The 17,386-nt window shown below is 38.2% G+C and overlaps 2 protein-coding genes across 4 annotated transcripts in view; one reads left to right on the top strand and one right to left on the bottom strand.

Annotated features, from left to right (window-relative positions):
* Positions 1-2,677: 2,677 nt before the first annotated feature.
* cd9b (CD9 molecule b) lies at positions 2,678-10,402 on the bottom strand. Of its 2 annotated transcripts, none has more exons than XM_056245218.1 (8): positions 10,229-10,402; positions 6,529-6,631; positions 4,537-4,634; positions 3,769-3,843; positions 3,583-3,684; positions 3,400-3,489; positions 3,223-3,306; positions 2,678-3,121 (listed from the first exon to the last, which is right to left on the bottom strand). In XM_056245218.1, exons 3-8 carry the CDS (start codon positions 4,600-4,602, stop codon positions 3,056-3,058), a joined length of 483 nt encoding a protein of 160 aa, XP_056101193.1. In that variant the 5' UTR covers positions 4,603-4,634; positions 6,529-6,631; positions 10,229-10,402; the 3' UTR covers positions 2,678-3,055. The 2 variants fall into 2 exon arrangements, with proteins under 2 accessions (XP_056101193.1, XP_056101192.1); XM_056245217.1 differs by lacking the exon at positions 10,229-10,402 and adding an exon at positions 8,093-8,254.
* Positions 10,403-13,855: 3,453 nt separating this feature from the next.
* ano2b (anoctamin 2b) overlaps positions 13,856-17,386 on the top strand; it is a 49,187-nt gene continuing 45,656 nt past the window's right edge. For both annotated transcript variants that reach the window (XM_056245215.1, XM_056245214.1), the window contains exons 1-4: positions 13,856-13,893; positions 14,267-14,424; positions 15,754-15,792; positions 16,127-16,462. In XM_056245215.1, the coding sequence (XP_056101190.1) occupies positions 13,863-13,893; positions 14,267-14,424; positions 15,754-15,792; positions 16,127-16,462 (564 nt within the window). In that variant the 5' untranslated portion in view covers positions 13,856-13,862. The remainder of the gene's footprint in view (positions 13,894-14,266; positions 14,425-15,753; positions 15,793-16,126; positions 16,463-17,386) is intronic.

The raw sequence follows: 17,386 nt of genomic DNA, 5'->3' as shown, positions 1-17,386 counted from the left end.
CTAGCATAATAATCCAAATAAGTGACAAAATAACGCAAACATTTTTCTATTTACATGTTGTGATTTGTATAGTCACAGAGTGTACAAAAAACAAAGTCACATGAGACACAGACATATTTTAACCGTATAAATACTGGGAACTATATTCTCTGAAGGCGACTATATTCTCTGAAGGCGAAGCACTGCTACTTGGGCGGAGTGATAACCGCAGCACCTGAGACGCGCCGTGGTGAGGAGCAGAGAGCGCGTCTCAGGTGCTGCGGTTATCACTCCGCCCAAGTAGCAGTGCTTCGCCTTCAGAGAATATAGTTCTCAGTATTTATACGGTTAAAATATGTCTGTGTCTCATGTGACTTTGTTTTTTGTACACTCTGTGACTATACAAATCACAACATGTAAATAGGAAAATGTTTGCGCTATTTTGTCACTTATTTGGATTAGTATGCTAGCTGCAACCATTTACATCCAGTCTTTGTGCTAAGCTAGGCTAGCGGTGGGTGCGTCAGATAGACTTACAGCACGCACGGAGATGAAAAAGGTATGTATGGACTTATCTAACTCTGGGGGATAAGGTGAATAGGCTAAAGTCCCAAAAAGTCGGAGTGTTCCTTTAAAGTCCAAAAGACAAAAATCTGGTGGATTTTTTTTAATGATTTCTTTCATTCTTTCCCCAAATCTCATAATATGAACTTTATAGCCTTCAGGCACCAAGAAGTCAAAACCTCAAAGTGCCAGACCTGCAACAAAGAGCAAAGGAAAGCGCTCCTCCAAGAAGAGGTCTGTCAGTGCCAAATCCACAAAGACAAGTGTGGAAATTCTGAGTCCAGCAGCCATGGAGAACATCTACTACATCTCCCATAATGCAGTGGACTGCTTGGAGTTCAGAGGATTTGGCTGGCCTGAGGCCACCAAGAAGAAAGAAAAAAGGGCAAAAAACAAAAGCAAAAAATGACATGCAGATTTGTGCCAATTAAACCTTAATTATATATGTATGCATTATTGTTCAAAAGTTTTAGATTAGTAATTAAGTTAATTACTAAAGTTAATTATTTTTAAAAGTTAATTATTTTTAAAAAGAAGTCTCTTATGCTCACCAAGGCTGCATTTATTTGATCCAAAATACAGCAAAAACAGTAATATTGTGAAATATTTTTACGATAATAAAACAAAAACAGTTTCTATTTGTTACAAAAGCTTTACAATTTCAGATAAATGCTGTTCATTTGAACTTTCTATTCATTAAAGAATCCTGATAAAAAAAAAGAATGGTTCACAACTGTTTTCAACATTAATAAGCATATTAGACTGATTTCTGAAGGATCATGTGACACTGAAGATTGGAGTAATGATGCTGAAAATTTAGCTTGGCATGACAGGAATAAATTATATTTTAAAAATATATTAAAATAGAAAACACTTATTTTAAATTGTAAAAAATATTTCACAAAATTCTTGTTTTTTGGATCAAATAAATGCAGCCTTGGTTAGCATAAGAGACTTCTTTCAAAAGAAGTAACTAAGTAAGAAATAATACCGACCTAAAACTTTTGAACGGTAGTAGTAGGCCTATGTATATATATATATATATATATATATATATATATATATATATATAGTTTAAATTCTTCAAACTGTCAGTTGTAATAAAACATTTCACCTTTATTTTTGGATTATCCTATTATATAAAAATTACAACCAAATAAATGTGTATTCCTTCAAACTGGTTTTCTGGAACTCTATTAAAAGGTGTTTTAACACAAGCTACACTTATGCCGAGTTCAGACTGCACGATTTTAGCCCCGATTTTGGCTCGCCGACAGGTTTTGAGAAATCGCCGACAAATGCCCAAAATCACAGGCACAGGCGATTCACAATCCTGCTGTGTGAATGTGTTCTGACTGAAAACTACAATGCCAATGAGAGAGCAAGATAAAGGGAGGAGGAGGAGGAGTTATAGACCAGAATATCAGTATTTTAATAGATAGGCCTATATTTACAATTATATCAAACAGAAACGAAGCACAAACATTTGCATGACCAGCAACAACAGCAGGACATTTGCAAAATTATTTATTTACCCCCAACTCTCTTTGCAAAACACAGTCCCAAATTATTTTGAAAATCGTGCAGTCTGAACTCGGCATTAGGGTCTGTTTACACCTCGTATTAAGATACATGTGTAAATCGGAACACCTGAAGAAATCAGGACAGAAGAGTTTGAAAGTGGACAAAAGAGATGGATTAAAACACCAGGTGTAAACGGGAACATGTCTCCCTCGTTTACTTATGTTCCGATCAGTGGATCAGTGGATCGGAACAAGTAAACGAGGGAGACATGTTCCCGTTTACCCCTGGTGTTTTAAAAATAAGCACCTGCTCAAGAGAGTATGCCATTTCGGATGCAGCCAGAAACCCATCTGGTTAGTGCACGTCCCGTGATGTTTACGCATTAGGTTAGTAGGCGGAGAGTTGGCGGTCTTTTGTGGCTGTTCGAACACATGAGCATTTACACCTCAAACGCAATAATGTTTCGACTACCTCTGAAAGTGGACAAGCTCAAAACGTTTGACACCTGTATTTAGCGGCGTCCAAAACGCATCTTAATACCAGGTGTAAACAGGGCCTTATGCGCATAAAAATGCAAATAATTGGGTTTCCTTAAAATAAATAACTACCATTTAGTCAATTAGTTATCAACTTTATTGGTAATTTACTAGGTGTTACTGTACTGTCTCTCTAGACACCCATATAGGTACATAAAATAAGCCACATAAAACGTTACAAAAGAATATCAGAAGCTTGCAAGTACATTCAAAGAGGCAAATGAACGTTAGTCGAGACACCAAAGAAATTAAAAGCAGCCTCTAGCGCAATTCATTATTACACTCAGTGTATAAACGACATGTAACAGTTTGAGTGTTTGACTAATGCTGGGCTTTGTTAGAAGTTTATCGGAGTGATTTTGCAAATACATATACACCCCCCCACCCCACACACACACACACACAGTCAGATAAATACAGAGCAGAAAACAGGCTGTTGCAGTAAGGGCAGCTCATACGATGTCCCGGGTTCGTCGGATGGCGCAGCACAGCAGCATGCTGAGGATCATGCCAAAGATCTGCCAACCAAAGAGACACAGGTTAATATCTGACACCAGTGTGACTCGGCTACCTGCCCAAGAATCTCCTCAGGTGACCATGCACAGGAGCATCTACTCACCATGATCACCCCAATGCCAATCCCAACTCCTCCGATCACTTGAAGCCTAGATGTGAAGTTCTCCTCAATAGCACTTGGGCAGCTCTGGAGCAGAAACAAAAGAGGTGACTATGGTACATGGGAAAAAACACAACATAACTGAAGAGACTAAAGATTTATTTATTGAGTGTCTGGTACCGTTGTGACAATGATTTCCAATCCCTCCTTTTTGGGACAGATGTCAGATACTCCATCAATCGGAAGTCCTGTTTTTCCACAGCAGTTCAACTAAACAAAAGCACACAGAAAAACGTCAGTCGGATTAAAGTTAAGCTTTTTGTCCTCCATCGGTTTGAACAAACCATAAAAATGAACACTCACTCCATAGTGAATTGCTCGCAGAGTTTCCCTCAGCGCTTCCTGTTTTGTGCTTTTGTAGTTGTCAAATGTCTGCTTGTAGAAATCCTGGATATCGTTCACGACCTGAGAAGGAAGAGAGAAAGAAAGAGGACCCACTGTGAGAAAATTAACGGGTGACAGGAGAAAAAGAGTATGAATGTCACCCACCTTTTCCTTATTGGACAATCCCCAGATTCCAGCGGCCACCTCTGCAGCAAAAATGATGAGCAGGAACACGAAGAACTGGAGGCAGCAAGAAAAAGGGAGAGATGAGGTGAACAAGGACATCAGCAAAAAGGACTTAAAACAAAAACATTTTCATTTCTTGGCAAAGACGCTCTAACGTGCATGTGAATTTTCATTCGGTCTGTTCAAAATGATCAGATTCAGAATGAATAAAAAAAAGTAAAAAAAGGTATATCTATAAAAAAAATGGATTGTGATGCACCTGAACACAGTCAGCGATATTAAATAAAACTAAAAATATAAAAACGAACATGCATACAGATACTAATAATGCCATTGTGTCAAGAATCAGATAAATTTCCCGGAGCATAGTGAGACATGAATGTTTCCAAGAGTGGGTATCTACGGGTTGGAGTAATGGGCGTCACGAAAGGTTGATAGTGAAGAAAGTGCTTTATCAAAGGTCGCAAAAGCTGTCTGTCAGGGTGCGGGTAGGGTTAAGGGTTACTTTCTGTTGTAGCAATTCACCTTTCGGCACGCCCATTGAATGCATCAAAATGCATTAAAATCAAATGCACTTTTTACCTGGTGCCCGTTGTAGCCTAAAGGGTACTTCACACGACAACATGGCATTGTTTTTTCATAAAAAGTTTTCTGTTTGTTTGTTGAAAACGATGTTGCGTAAACGCCCCCTAAAACGAATGTAAAAAAACTAAATCTTTTTGTTTTGTGCTGTAGAAGAAGACTCACCATTCCCAGCATGCATGACGATTCTTTTATTGCTCCACAGCAGCCGAGGAACCCGACCACCATCATGACGGCACCTGCCACAATGAGGATATAGACCCCTGAGGACAGAGAAGGACAGAATATCTCTTATTCCCCTGTACCTTTACATTCATCTCACTTCTTTGGCTGCTCATCTGGAAAGAATACTTGAAATCAAGGGCATTTACTGTACATTTTATTATTCTCAGATTCAGTTTATTACAGACACACATTTTGCGTAATGTATAGATGATAACTTTTTCCTTTAGCTACCTTAATTGTTTATCAGAAAAAGCTATGCAAAGCAAAATATGCAAAACAAAATTCCATGTAAATGTTATGTCATGTATCCATGAGGCCAATTGACACCGCACAGACAAACAAGTTGGCTGTTGGATTTAGAATTTTATGAAAAATAACTCATGTTCACACTGCCCCAACAGACACCGACAAACGTGGATTGAACATGTTCAGTCGGGTAAAAAAACAAATCCTGACCAATGCTATAACAGAAACCGACAGGTGCAACACACTGATCCGCCAAAACCCAACAAACGTACGCGTTTGATGCCGTTTGTTGAAACGGTGTGAATTGGCCTATAGAAACACTAAAACACCAGTCCACTAGCTGCTCTTCTGAACAGTCTGTCAGTAGGATGTTTGGCATTCCAGGAAAGCCAGCTGTCACTCAAAGTGCTTTCGAAACCTCTGGCAGATACTTGGACACTTTCCCACTGAGTTTATCGTGTTTTTGTATCTGTGGAGGCGAGCATTCTTCTTACAGCTCTGGTGGAAAATAAACCAGGCAAAACAAAAGGAGGTGGGATGGGAGCAAACAATGCGGGTTCTGTTGGCGAGGAGGAGAAAGGCATCTCTGTGAGGGATGATGGCAAGGGGCAGAGAGCTGACATCGTGTGGACCAAAGCCAGCCTCCTCCAAAACAGCACTGCCATTATAACTCCACAAACCTGACTCTTAAAAAACAAACACGCAGACAGAAACCCAACATCCTGCTCTCTATATTTAGGTTGTTTTCACCCTTCAAAAACTGTGCCATGCTTGGTTTATGGTTTAAAGTTCAATTGGCTGGTTGTTGCTTTGTGGTCGTTCTCTGCAAGGAATTTAATCTTTGGGTCTTTCATAAAAACAAACAAAGCATAGAAGAATAGATGGAGTGCTTTGAATTTTGGACGTGTTTTGTAGTCGCCATGCCATTTGCGTTGCTTTAAGAACTGGATTGTTCAGTGAACGTTGAATGACCAAGTCAGGGTGATGTCGTTAATATACACAACTGTTCAAAAGTTTGGAATAATTTATAAAGATTTATGTTTTTGAAAGAAGTCTCTTATGCATTCATTTGATCAAAATGACTGTAAAACATTCAAATTGAGCAGCAAATCAGCATATTAGAATGATTTCTGAAGGATCATGTGACACTGAAGATCACACTGAAAATTCCGCTTTGCCATCACAGGAATACATAATATAATAAAATAGAAAACGTTTCTTTTAAATTCCATTAATATTTCATAAATGTACTGTTTTTACTTTTGATCAAATAAGCTTTGGTGAGCACAAGAGACTTCTTTCAAAAACATAAGTAAACAAAACACTTAATTACTCCAAACAGTTGACCGGTAGTGTCAGGAATACATATTCTGATCAACTATAGAGAAGCCAAAACAACTCGTCCCACTTCAGACTCATGAATGGCCTTTCATTCGCTTCATGTTATAATCATAGTGTTCATGACACATCATTCACATGACAGATGGTCTGGTTCCTGGAAATAGGTGTGGCTGGTTTCCATGACTACCATTTTACCTCATTCCCAAACATCAACTTACAAAGACCTGATCATGTAGGTGACAAAGGAAGCATGTGCGATCATGGTGTTGGGAGATAAAGGTGGATTTCTGATTCACTGAGATATTAAGAACTGAGGAATCTAGCTTGGGAATGGCCAAATCTCACCTGTGAGGAACACAGATGGGGAATCTGCTGCAGTAAAGAGTTCTTTAGTTCTTTCATCGAAACGCAGCCAGAGACCAACAGCTAAAACTCCTGTACCTGCGAGCTGTGGGAACAAACAAGACATTTTAATATATCCCATTAAAAGATTAGTTTGAACAATGGCCAAACCAAAAAAAAAAAAAAAAAAAAGTCTGCATGGTGCTACCTGAAAACAAAGACATTGGCAAACTGAGTAACAACATAGAAGAAATATAGCTGCAGGGCAGCCAAGCATGACATTATTTACAAGGGCAGAGAGTACAGGAAGTCAGGTTACAAACCAAGTATTTTACTCTTTTTGAGAATGTTCAACAGGCCTTATGGAACCACAGGCACCAACCTGATATTCTTGCTAGACTGCATTGAGAAAGAGATATGCAAAGTTATGCTGAACCAACTCTAATTTCTCTTGACCAACTCCAGAAATTCCCAGGACACAGTAATGTGGCTTCCATGAATGAGTAACATGTAGGAACCAGAACGATTACAATCTGGTACATGTTCTCACAGCCAAAAGTTAATCAACAGCCCACACTCACACACTTTACAGTCAAAACAGATAAAAAAATAAATAGCACCACACCTATGTAGTTCATATTTCATTGTTGTGCAAATGGAATAGTAGGTTCAGCTTTTCATTCTCCTACAACCTTCTAAGAATTTGCACAAACATTGGATCAGTGTGTTTCCTTGAGTGGTTTGACCAATGGCGTAATGAATACTGAGAAACAAACCAAACAAGCTAAACCAGATCACACTATCGAATCACACTAAAGAATCTCTATACATACACACACACAGACACACACGAGTTGCAATCCTCCACTTTTCTTCTGTTTTGGAAAATGCAGTCACAGATATGAGCTCTGAGTCACAGTGAGTCACTGCCAGGGGTGTGGAGGCTTGTCCCTCAAAGCTTCCCAAACTGATCCCGTCTTTTTCCACCCACACACAATAGGCGTAACCGATGGGAGGATATAGTGTTTGCTAGTTTGCTCACTCACCACAAAGCTAGCTTAAGACCAGGCCCAAATACCAAGGCCACTTTAAAACAAGATAATTGCTACAGAGTCAGACCAAATCTTATTTTTGCTGCTATGATGTGTTATCTGTAAAGTCCCATATTCTCGAGGTCTGCATCTAACATGTCTGCAATGTTACATTCAAGCTAAAATGTCAAGCAAAGATGTTCTGAAACCATTTTCAGTCTTCAATAGGCTCAAATAAAAGTCATTAACACATATGTTTAAACAAACCTACATATTATAAACTAGAATCTATATCAAGATTGTATGAAATTATGTTACGAAACCCGCATCTCTCAAAGAGCAAAGTTTGTCAAACACTAAATCCAATCAGGGAAGCAAACAAAGTATGACATGAAAACAAGCAACTAACAAACTCTCATGTCCTCACCACATCACATTCAAGCCACATTTACATTTGTGTGTTAGAATGTTCCCATTTTACTCTACAAACACAATTGAATTAGCATGTACTCATGTAATGATGAAAAAATACCTACCCAGAAGATGAAGTTGAAGATAAAGAGCAAGTATTTGATACACGGAAACCCACCAGCAGCAGCAGCCATGACTAAAAAGTTAGAGCTGTTCTAAGAGTAAACACCCGATACTGAGCACCTGAAATGTGCTTCTGTCCCACCTTAAAACAGGGGCGAGTGAGAAAAAAAACCCCAGCAGGCCGCACCCTCCTACCTAGTGTTTGTCAGAAGGAAAAGAAGGAGGGGCAAAACCATTTTAGCTGAACTAAAAACTGAACTAACACAATTCAGTAGCGTATAAATGGAGTTAAAAAAAGTATAAAAGATCTATATTGTGCTTTAGTTGCCAAAATGGCATCAACACAAGCTGATCAGGTTTTACTTTTCATGTAACTCGAGCTGTCCCTCAGGAACACTGGAAGTCAGAACACAGATATTGTCCCTTTGCTTGACACTTTTAAGTGGAGAGATGGGCTAGAAACAGAGACAGCACATTAACCCTATAAAGCCTGCTGTATCCTATTTTATGCATGAATTTATAAGGCCTTTAAAATCAAAACATTGCTGGAAAAACCTGTTGCATATCTTTTAGATGCCTTCTGCACCCTGATTGATAGTTTATTCTTTTATACTAAGTAAAAGGTATTTTCTAAAAATATCCACCACATGTCTTTTTGCTGTGGAATCTTTAATGATTTTTGTTTACTTGATTATCATGCATAATTTTTTAGAAAAATCATGTTAAAATGTAATTAAGAAATATGATACAACAGGCTTCTGAGGAAAGTTTATTTGTTCATCTCTCAATCATCATTGTATTGAGTTGCATTATATGTTTTGCCTCCGCAACGAAAACTACAGACCTTGATCATAAACTAAGCATTTAAATATCATCTTACTAAGATATATTGGGAGATATAGAGTGACGACTGATATACTGCATTTTATGTAACGTCATTGATTTACACGACAAGCTATCGAGTAAAATTGTTTTTTTCCTCCTCAAGTATGAGTTTCATATTCTCACTATATCATATTATTTGAGCCATAAAAGCCTGATATATCAATCAAATATGAAAAAAAAAATTCTGACTATTATTTTTAATTTATTTGTCAGGCTCTGTTGGGAGTGTTAAGGATGGATGTGGTGGGTGAGGGCAAATTGTAATAGTCCCAAACATCCAACAGTTTCTCAGATGAAACCATGGGGATCCGATTCAAATCAAAGCAAAATCATTATGTAAGTTGCTTAATATTTGGTTGCTGTCCTTTTCTCATTCTTTGTGAGATGATCATTCCTGGGGCTACATTTACCCTAATTTATGAGATGGATTAGTGATGGAGCTGCCTAGCAACAGGTATGCAAAACTTTGACTTGTTCGTCTTCTCATGACGAACATATAGGCCTACCCTTCGTTTTCAAATGTTCGTCTAAAAACGTCTTTACTCGTGAACTATTCAACCAATAGGGCCTATTTAAAAAAAAAAAAAAAAACGAAAAAATAGTTACGAGAACAAACAATGGCAGAAAGTTATATGTTTTGTCTTTATGTTCTCAACATGTTTTGCTTACCAGCTGCCCATAACGCCCAATTTTGAATCAAGGTGTTAGCTCATGAATATTAATTAGGGCGTGCTGACGTTGTTAACCTTCCTGGAGACGAGTCACGTAATCTAAGGGTAGTTATGAGTCGATTCGCATTTTTTATTTTGAGAAACAACCACACAAAGAGGTTCAACTTTTCATTAAGTTATCTATGGGAATATTATGAAAAAATTTACTCGCCAACAGATCAACGCAATTTGCGATCATATATCAATTTATTGTTTTTCACCAATCAAGATGCCGAACATCACATTACTAATCAATATTAATACGTTAGCCTTCGCCATATAGCCTAGGTAATAAAGCTTGAACGGCTTTTATTAATGACATAGGTAGCCAATCAATGACAAATAAATTCAGCACAAATAAATATCAGCCTTTATCTTTGCCGCGGCTCTTATATTTAATAATCCAAAAAGTATTTATTTATGAAGCATATTCAAAGACTATGGTTAGGCTGAATAGCAATTTAGACATTATGAGCTTGGATACAGGTTTTTCTCCCCCCAATAAATAAACATCCAGGAGTGAACTGTATTAAATTAACTCACCCAAAATATGAAATTAAAGGCGAATGGCGTATTTGATGCACTGCTCAGCACTGGACAGACCGGACTTCATGTTGATCCAGGTTATAAGTAAACAGCAACAGATATTTTTGTTGTTCTCAGATGTTTAAATTCCCAAAGGTCTGTGTGTGTCCTTGTGTTGCTCGTCTGGTGCTCAATGCTGCTGCCCTGAGGGGAAATGACTGTTTATAACGGTAAACACCCACCTCTCACGTGAGGAAGGGACAAGAGTATGTCACATTCACTTTTCTTTCTTTCTTTCTTTCTTTCTTTCTTTCTTTCTTTCTTTCTTTCTTTCTTTCTTTCTTTCTTGGCGCTCTCAAAAGTGTGTGTTCCAAGAAAGTCAGAATTGCACTGCAAAAATGATTTTCAAGCTACACTTACTTGAGAAGCAAAGGAATTTACTATTTTTTATCTTGAGAAATGTTTTAAAATGAAGTGAGTAAATGTTTTAAACAAGAAAATTATCTGGAGAAATTATTATTATTGGCGTTTTTTTTTTCTCTTGTTTTAAGGAAAAATTCACTTAATTTTGTTCAATTATTCAATAAGGATGTATATTGATTTAAGAATGCTAATGAAAATACAACACAATACTGATTAAGAGAATGTTTTTTTATACAAGCAGAGTGCTACTGTGCTATATTCCTTTGATTTTAATTAATATTTTGAATGAGATTTTATGTTTTCTATTTTCATTTTATTTAAAGTTTTAGTTAGCTATCTTGTTGTGTGTTTTTGCCATTTTTATCATTTTTATTTATTTATCATCAAGTTTTATTTATCTTATTTATTTATCATCAAGTTTATTTATCATCAAATTTATGATATATATCATTTTATTTTTTATTTCAAGAAACCAAGTTTCTCATGAACAAAACACAGATGACTCTTTCCTCTTTCAGATATGATCTAATCATTGCCGGATGTCACATGACATGCCATATCAGCTTAGTCAATTGTGGTTTCCTGTTCAAAAACTGTACCAAATCCTCAAATCCCATGGTTTAAATATGCTAAAGCATTTCACACAACATGTGGCATTTGCGGAAAAGGCTGAAAATGCAGATAATTAACATGCACTGCTACCTTATGCAATGATTACTCACGACTGCTTCCACACTGAACGTTTTCTGCTCTGTTTACAAAGTCTGTCCTCTGTTTAATTATAGAAGTTCTATGGTTTGATTGATTTTTCCTAAAGCTAGTGGTGCCAGCTCTGTGGAGAGGCGAGTACAGTGAGGATGAGATTTTTGTTGAGGAACAATGAAACCCATTGTCACAGTCAGAGTGTTGTGACACCCATCCATCTCTGCCTGTGATGCTTGTCACCCACAGCAACCACAAAACAATGGCTGTCAATCACACGGACTCTTCGGAATATTTGAGCAGCAGTTATGGAATGAAATCAAATTGAATGTCTATTTACTTCACGGAGCCCTTGTCAAGAAGGCAGATGGCGTAGAACCGAGTCACAATGTTTCTCACCTCAGCATATCAGATGTTCATTAAATTCAATGGTCTTGGCGCACAAATGATTATTTCCCTGCAGACACAAGACCTGTTTGACCTCAGAGTGACATTTCACCAGTAATTTCATTTTGAGGTGGGCTACTGAGTCAACAATGCCTGGTTTTGTTAACACTAAAATCAAACTGTTATTTCATGGAATGTGTGCACATTTTCACATGTTGTGCAAAGAGATGACCACATATAATCTGCGTCACAGAGAATAACCGAACATCCTCCTTTTGCTAAAGAAACCAATTGCATAGGTTTTTGTGGTTCTGGGGTCTGGTGCATAACCTTTAACACCGGTGTTGCCAAATCCGCAGTTTTTCCATGTTCCACCTCCTCAACATCTCAGCTTCCAACTCATGACTTATTTTTCTTATAATGTATTTGAATGATGTTTTAAAACGTTGTGCACTACGCCAAATAAAGGTTCTTTGAAAATCCCCTTTTTGGAACCTTTATTTACTGTACTGTTTAAGCATTTCCTTGACTTCCTCAACTGGATTTCAACTATAGCTCTTTCTGAGAGAGAGAGAGAGAGAGAGAGAGAGAGAGAGAGAGAGAGAGAGAGAGAGAGAGAGAGAGAGAGAGAGAGAGAGAGAGAGAGAGAGAGAGAGAGAGAGAGAGAGAGAGAGAGGAAAGGCCTTATGTGAAAGGATCTCTCTTCAAAACAACTCTGTATTCATATTGGCACAAAGAGAATTTGGGGAGGGGGGGAGCTCTTTAAGTGCAGGGCATTGGAGGATAGTGGTGGTAAGGATGCCATCTTGTGGTTCTCAGACAAAATTGTTGTCCTTAAATGTAGGCTAGTTTGTCGAAACACATTCAGGCAAACTCATTTTCTATATCTCTATTGAAATAACAGCAGTCAAATGGAATAGCAGGTGATGACTTAATAAAAATATGAGGGATATTTAGGATGCAATTTTGATTGTTGACCACATGAGGGCACACGCTGCTAAAATTCTGATGAATTTAATAAAGAACAACCAACTTTAACCACAAGAGAGCGCTAATGTCGCATCAATGCCCACATTCTCAAACCTCTTGGTGCTCAGATGGTATCTGTTCCAATATTCTCCACAAACACATAAATTCACTGTCTATATGTTGGTTTTCCTGTTCACTGTTGACTTTGATCAATACCTTGCCTTAACCTCCCACCGAGAATGGATTAAGATAAATAGGCTACATACATGTAAAAATGATGGCTTCATAGTGCAAATCCCTCCCTTTCCAGTGGGCTAGATATATCCCAAATGTACCCTCCAGACCTGTGTGAGTAAAGCAAAGCATATATATCTATAAGTCAAAGGGGTAAAATGAATGAGAGCTTCAAGCTGATTTAACAGGCAGGCTTTTGAAGAGTTAAACGTGACATATTCCCCATTCTAGTTTCCAAGAGGAAATCAACCAAATCGAGAGCAGTTGTGTGGGTGAGCTTTTGAGGGCTATAAGAGCCGCTTCTGAATGGAGGAAATTCCACGTCTCCTCACTGATCTGAATGTGTGGAGTTCCTATAGACCTATAGAATGTAACTTGGCAACACGAAAAGCATGTGATTTGTGTTTAAATGTATGTTTCACTGGTCTTCTGGTGTTCTATATGAAACAGCAACACATTAAAGGCTGCTAGGCCTAACATTTTAGTGTGCAACCCTACACTCAATGGGGCAGTTGCATCATCTTAATGATGCTGTAAGCCAAAATAAACACTTCAAGAAACCAATAATGGCTTTACTGTAACATTTCCACAAAAAAGAGCATTCACAACTTCAGTTTTTAAATAGATAGATAGATAGATGATAGATGATAGATAGATAGATAGATAGATAGATAGATAGATAGATAGATAGATAGATAGATAGATAGATAGATAGATAGATAGATAGATAGATAGATAGATAGATAGATAGATAGATAGATAGATAGATAGATAGATAGATAGATAGATAGATAGATAGATAGATAGATAGATAGAGCCCTGTGTCTCTCCAGCAGTCATGGCATTAAATTAAGCCTGGCCAAAGCCTGGTGAGGATTTTGCGCCTTCACAGTCTCTAATCGCCCCATACCTGATTGTGCTTCAGGTCTCCGGCGACATGGCTGTGAATGGATCCTGTTCGTATGTTGGTAAGTCATGACAAACCCTGTCCACAGATAATTGCCTATGTACGCGCTTTTAAAACTCCTGACATTAGTTATGAAGCACACCAGTATTTTTATATACATATATATTTATAGAAACATGTTGTTTTGCATAAAATATAACTTTGTTTTGATTATATGGAAATGTTATTGGTGTTGAATACAGTTTATGCAAAGAGACGTGTTTTTGTTTTCTGTGATCAAAGAATTCTCTTTTTAAGTCTCTTGTTGGGGTCTTTTGAGGTAAAGATAAATCTTTAACCCTGTGTAGTCACATTCTCAAAGTAAGATCAATATAAATGTTAAATGTGTAATGGGTATTAATTGCGATTAAAACTTTACTGTTTCCCATCAACAGAGGTGCATAACTGTGTTCTGAATGGAGTCAGCACTGCCTTGAGTGAGTCCTCCTCTATTTGCAGTGACTTAAGGGAAATATCCGAGACTGAAGTTATGAACTCCACCAGCTGCACCTTTGATGATCTGTTTGACCCCATTGAAGAGTCTTGGCATCATGTGAGTAGCCTGCTGAACATGTATATGTGGCAAATAAATTCAGTTTTTGTGTGTTATGTGTTTTACTTCAAAGAAATAAAATGTCAGGGCCTAAAGGATGCCTTTATTATAATAAGGGTGATGGGGTTGGGTACAACAGCACTAAAGGCCCCCAAACCACTAAATAACAACAAACACCACAACAGTTTCCTAATCACCTGTTGGTCGCTGTGTATGTTGAAAAAGTTGCCTGATCCATGGTCATCATATGCAATCATAAAAACTGAGGTGATGTTACTTGGAAAATTTAATCTGTTTTAAAGTGTGGCATTTTTTTTTTTTTTTTTTTTGCTAGTTTGAATCCATGAAGGTATTTTAATAGTTAATAATTTTACACTGCTGGAATGGCGGAATGCATGACCTACAACAAAATACTTTCCTTCAGTGAGGGGAATAGATTTGTTGCAAAGGATGTGCAAAGTGGAGCAAAAATGCAATGGGGATTAATTTATGAAATATGTCTATACGCCAAGATGCCTTTTTACTAAAAGCAGGAAAAGGAGGAGTTTGAACATTTGAGTTGTTATGAAACGTCATATGTGTGTTAACAGGAAATGTAAACTATTTCATGAAGTGGTTGTTTGTCCTGGCTTAATATGCAAGAAGAAGAAAAATCTTGCTATCTCAAAAGTTTAAGCATTAAGTGTCAAACTCTGCTTGATCACTAGAACCTATATCTACACTATTTTACACTATATCCCTTTTAATTATTATAATTATTTGTTACTCACAACAGCCTTAACAAATATGTCTTACTCCATCAAACAAAAATACATATTTTTTCTTCATGTAGAAGCAGGCACATTGTGCTTATGGGAGCATTTAGCCCCACTGAAGCCTTTGTATTAAGCTTTAAATCACTACGCTATTTCGTAGAGAACGATTTATGCATTAATCGGATGTGCGCAGAATTTTTTGAACCTGTTGGCGACCATCTTTACACAGGCGCGCAATCCCCTCCGGCGCGTAATGATGCGCTCTGGCGCTTGGAGACGCGCAGGTATATTCCTTCAGGGACAATTAGTCAGGGACAAATGATAAGTTTCTGTGGAGATGCGTCCTGTTGTGCGTGAAGCAAATCTTTGCGCTTCCCAGTCAACGATGCCAAAACCAGACAGACGGATGGATTTCATGCTTTGCGAGATCGATGGATAAACAGAGGGAAAGATGGATGGTGCCGTCTCTATAGGGTGACATCAGAAACGGGCATGCCACCAGAAACACACACAATTTTCCGGGAACGCCGAGGAACTGTTGCCGTTTCATCTTGTTTTTGTGTTTTTCTTTAAGTGTGACAACATGCTGCAGACAAGTGACAACAAGATACATGTGAGTATGCTTTTGATTTCTCGAGAATAGTACTTCTAGAATACCTGTAGCAATATGCAAGCAGGTTAGCTTTAGTTCTACAGCCAGTAAATTGAATGAAGGATAACCCAGAAATAAATGGCATCAATGACAAGTGTCTATTGCCTTCACTCTTTCAATCTAAAGTGTATTGAGAGCAGCCAAATTAAGAAGCAATAGTCTGACCTACATCTATCCTCACCATACCCCCCCCCCCCCCCCCCCCTCCCTTTCTTCTGAGTTGAATTTGATATGCACACACACTGCTGATGAACACTGAGCCTGGGTACATTGTATTCTCCTCTCACCTGTTCAGGTGGCCAATAGCCTGATGGACGTGGACCAGGACCCTCGCAAACGGCTGTACTTTGCTGACGGCCGAAGGAAAGTGGACTATGTGCTGGTGTACCACTACCGAAAACGTTCCTTCGTCAGGGGGTCTCCTAGTCAACACAGACTGTCCACTATCTCCAATGGTAGTTATCCTTTAGGAGTGGAGGAAAAAGACCCAGTGGGAGGGAAGGATGAACCTGTGGAGGTGGTGGTGGACGTCGGACTGCCGGACCCCGCCGATGGGGAGAAAATCATGATCCGAGAGGAGTTTGAGGGCAATTTAAAAGACGCTGGGCTGGAAATTGAGCGTGATAAAGAGGTGTGTGGAAGCTGAATAGATCTTATTTGTGGTGTACCGTGGAATATTACATGCAAGTGCATGCCTTCATTCGAGAATGAATTATTTTTGCTTTAGCCAGATGCGTCTAATTGCATTTTTGATCTCTGTAAGGGCCACATCTGGTGCTGATTTGACAGAAAGCTGTTACTTTAGATCAGTTGAGTTGTGCCTTGTCAAAAACAATATCAGTCAGGAACTTTCTATCATAGTCAAGAAATCTTAGGAAATAAGATCTTGACTGTGAAAAGGGGACTCTAATTTGGTTTCCTAAAGATTGTTTACTTAATAGTTTATGTGTGTGCGGGAATTATGAGCTAGTTAGTCTTTGCAAGTCCTAATATTTGTAAGTCCTAATACGCAACCTAATATTGGATTGAGCTACCATTTCACAGGGCATCAGACCAACTTGGGAATCATCCACGTATCATTGTTTTGTTAGCCATTACTTTTAAAGATCACCCATTATGTAGTAATTGGACTGAATTCGTATGGTATTAGTAATGGTCCCAAGTGAACTCTTCTTTATCTGTTGCTAGGGAGCTTATATTGTATCTGGGGGATTAGATGAACTCTCCTAATCTTTTCGTTAAAAAGCTAGTTGAAATAAACCCCTCTCTTGTAGACTATGGCAGAAAATACTTTATTATTGTGTGTCTCTGTGATTGTTTTGTACTGTGTGTCCTCATCTGTAGGGTGATTAGACTTGTGGTGTGAAGCCAAGTTAGATTATCAGGCTGGTAATAGTAGTGATTGTCTACTCTCACACAGAAGAGCTGTGAACCGGCCTTTGACAGCACACTGAGTTAACTGTACCCTAGCCTGAAAGGGACCAAATTTCTGCTCTAAATTTAACGGTTTGCTATTTGTCATTGTTGAAAATGATAGATTCCCCATTTTCTAACA

The sequence above is a fragment of the Rhinichthys klamathensis genome, unplaced genomic scaffold (assembly GCF_029890125.1).
Source record: "Rhinichthys klamathensis goyatoka isolate OS25496 unplaced genomic scaffold, OSU_Roscu_1.1 h1tg000029l_1, whole genome shotgun sequence".
NCBI lineage: Eukaryota > Metazoa > Chordata > Actinopteri > Cypriniformes > Leuciscidae > Rhinichthys > Rhinichthys klamathensis.
This window is presented reverse-complemented; position numbering and strand designations above follow the sequence as displayed.

Coding starts and splice junctions, on each gene's coding strand:
- cd9b (XM_056245217.1), bottom strand. CDS start 8,161: ATGGCTGCTGCTGCTGGTGGGTTTCCGTGTATCAAATACTTGCTCTTT. Junction 4,635..6,528: donor CCCATCTGTGTTCCTCACAG/GTGAGATTTGGC, acceptor CTCTGTCCTCAG/GGGTCTATATCCTCATTGTG. Junction 3,307..3,399: donor TGGAAATCATTGTCACAACG/GTACCAGACACT, acceptor TTTCTGCTCCAG/AGCTGCCCAAGTGCTATTGA.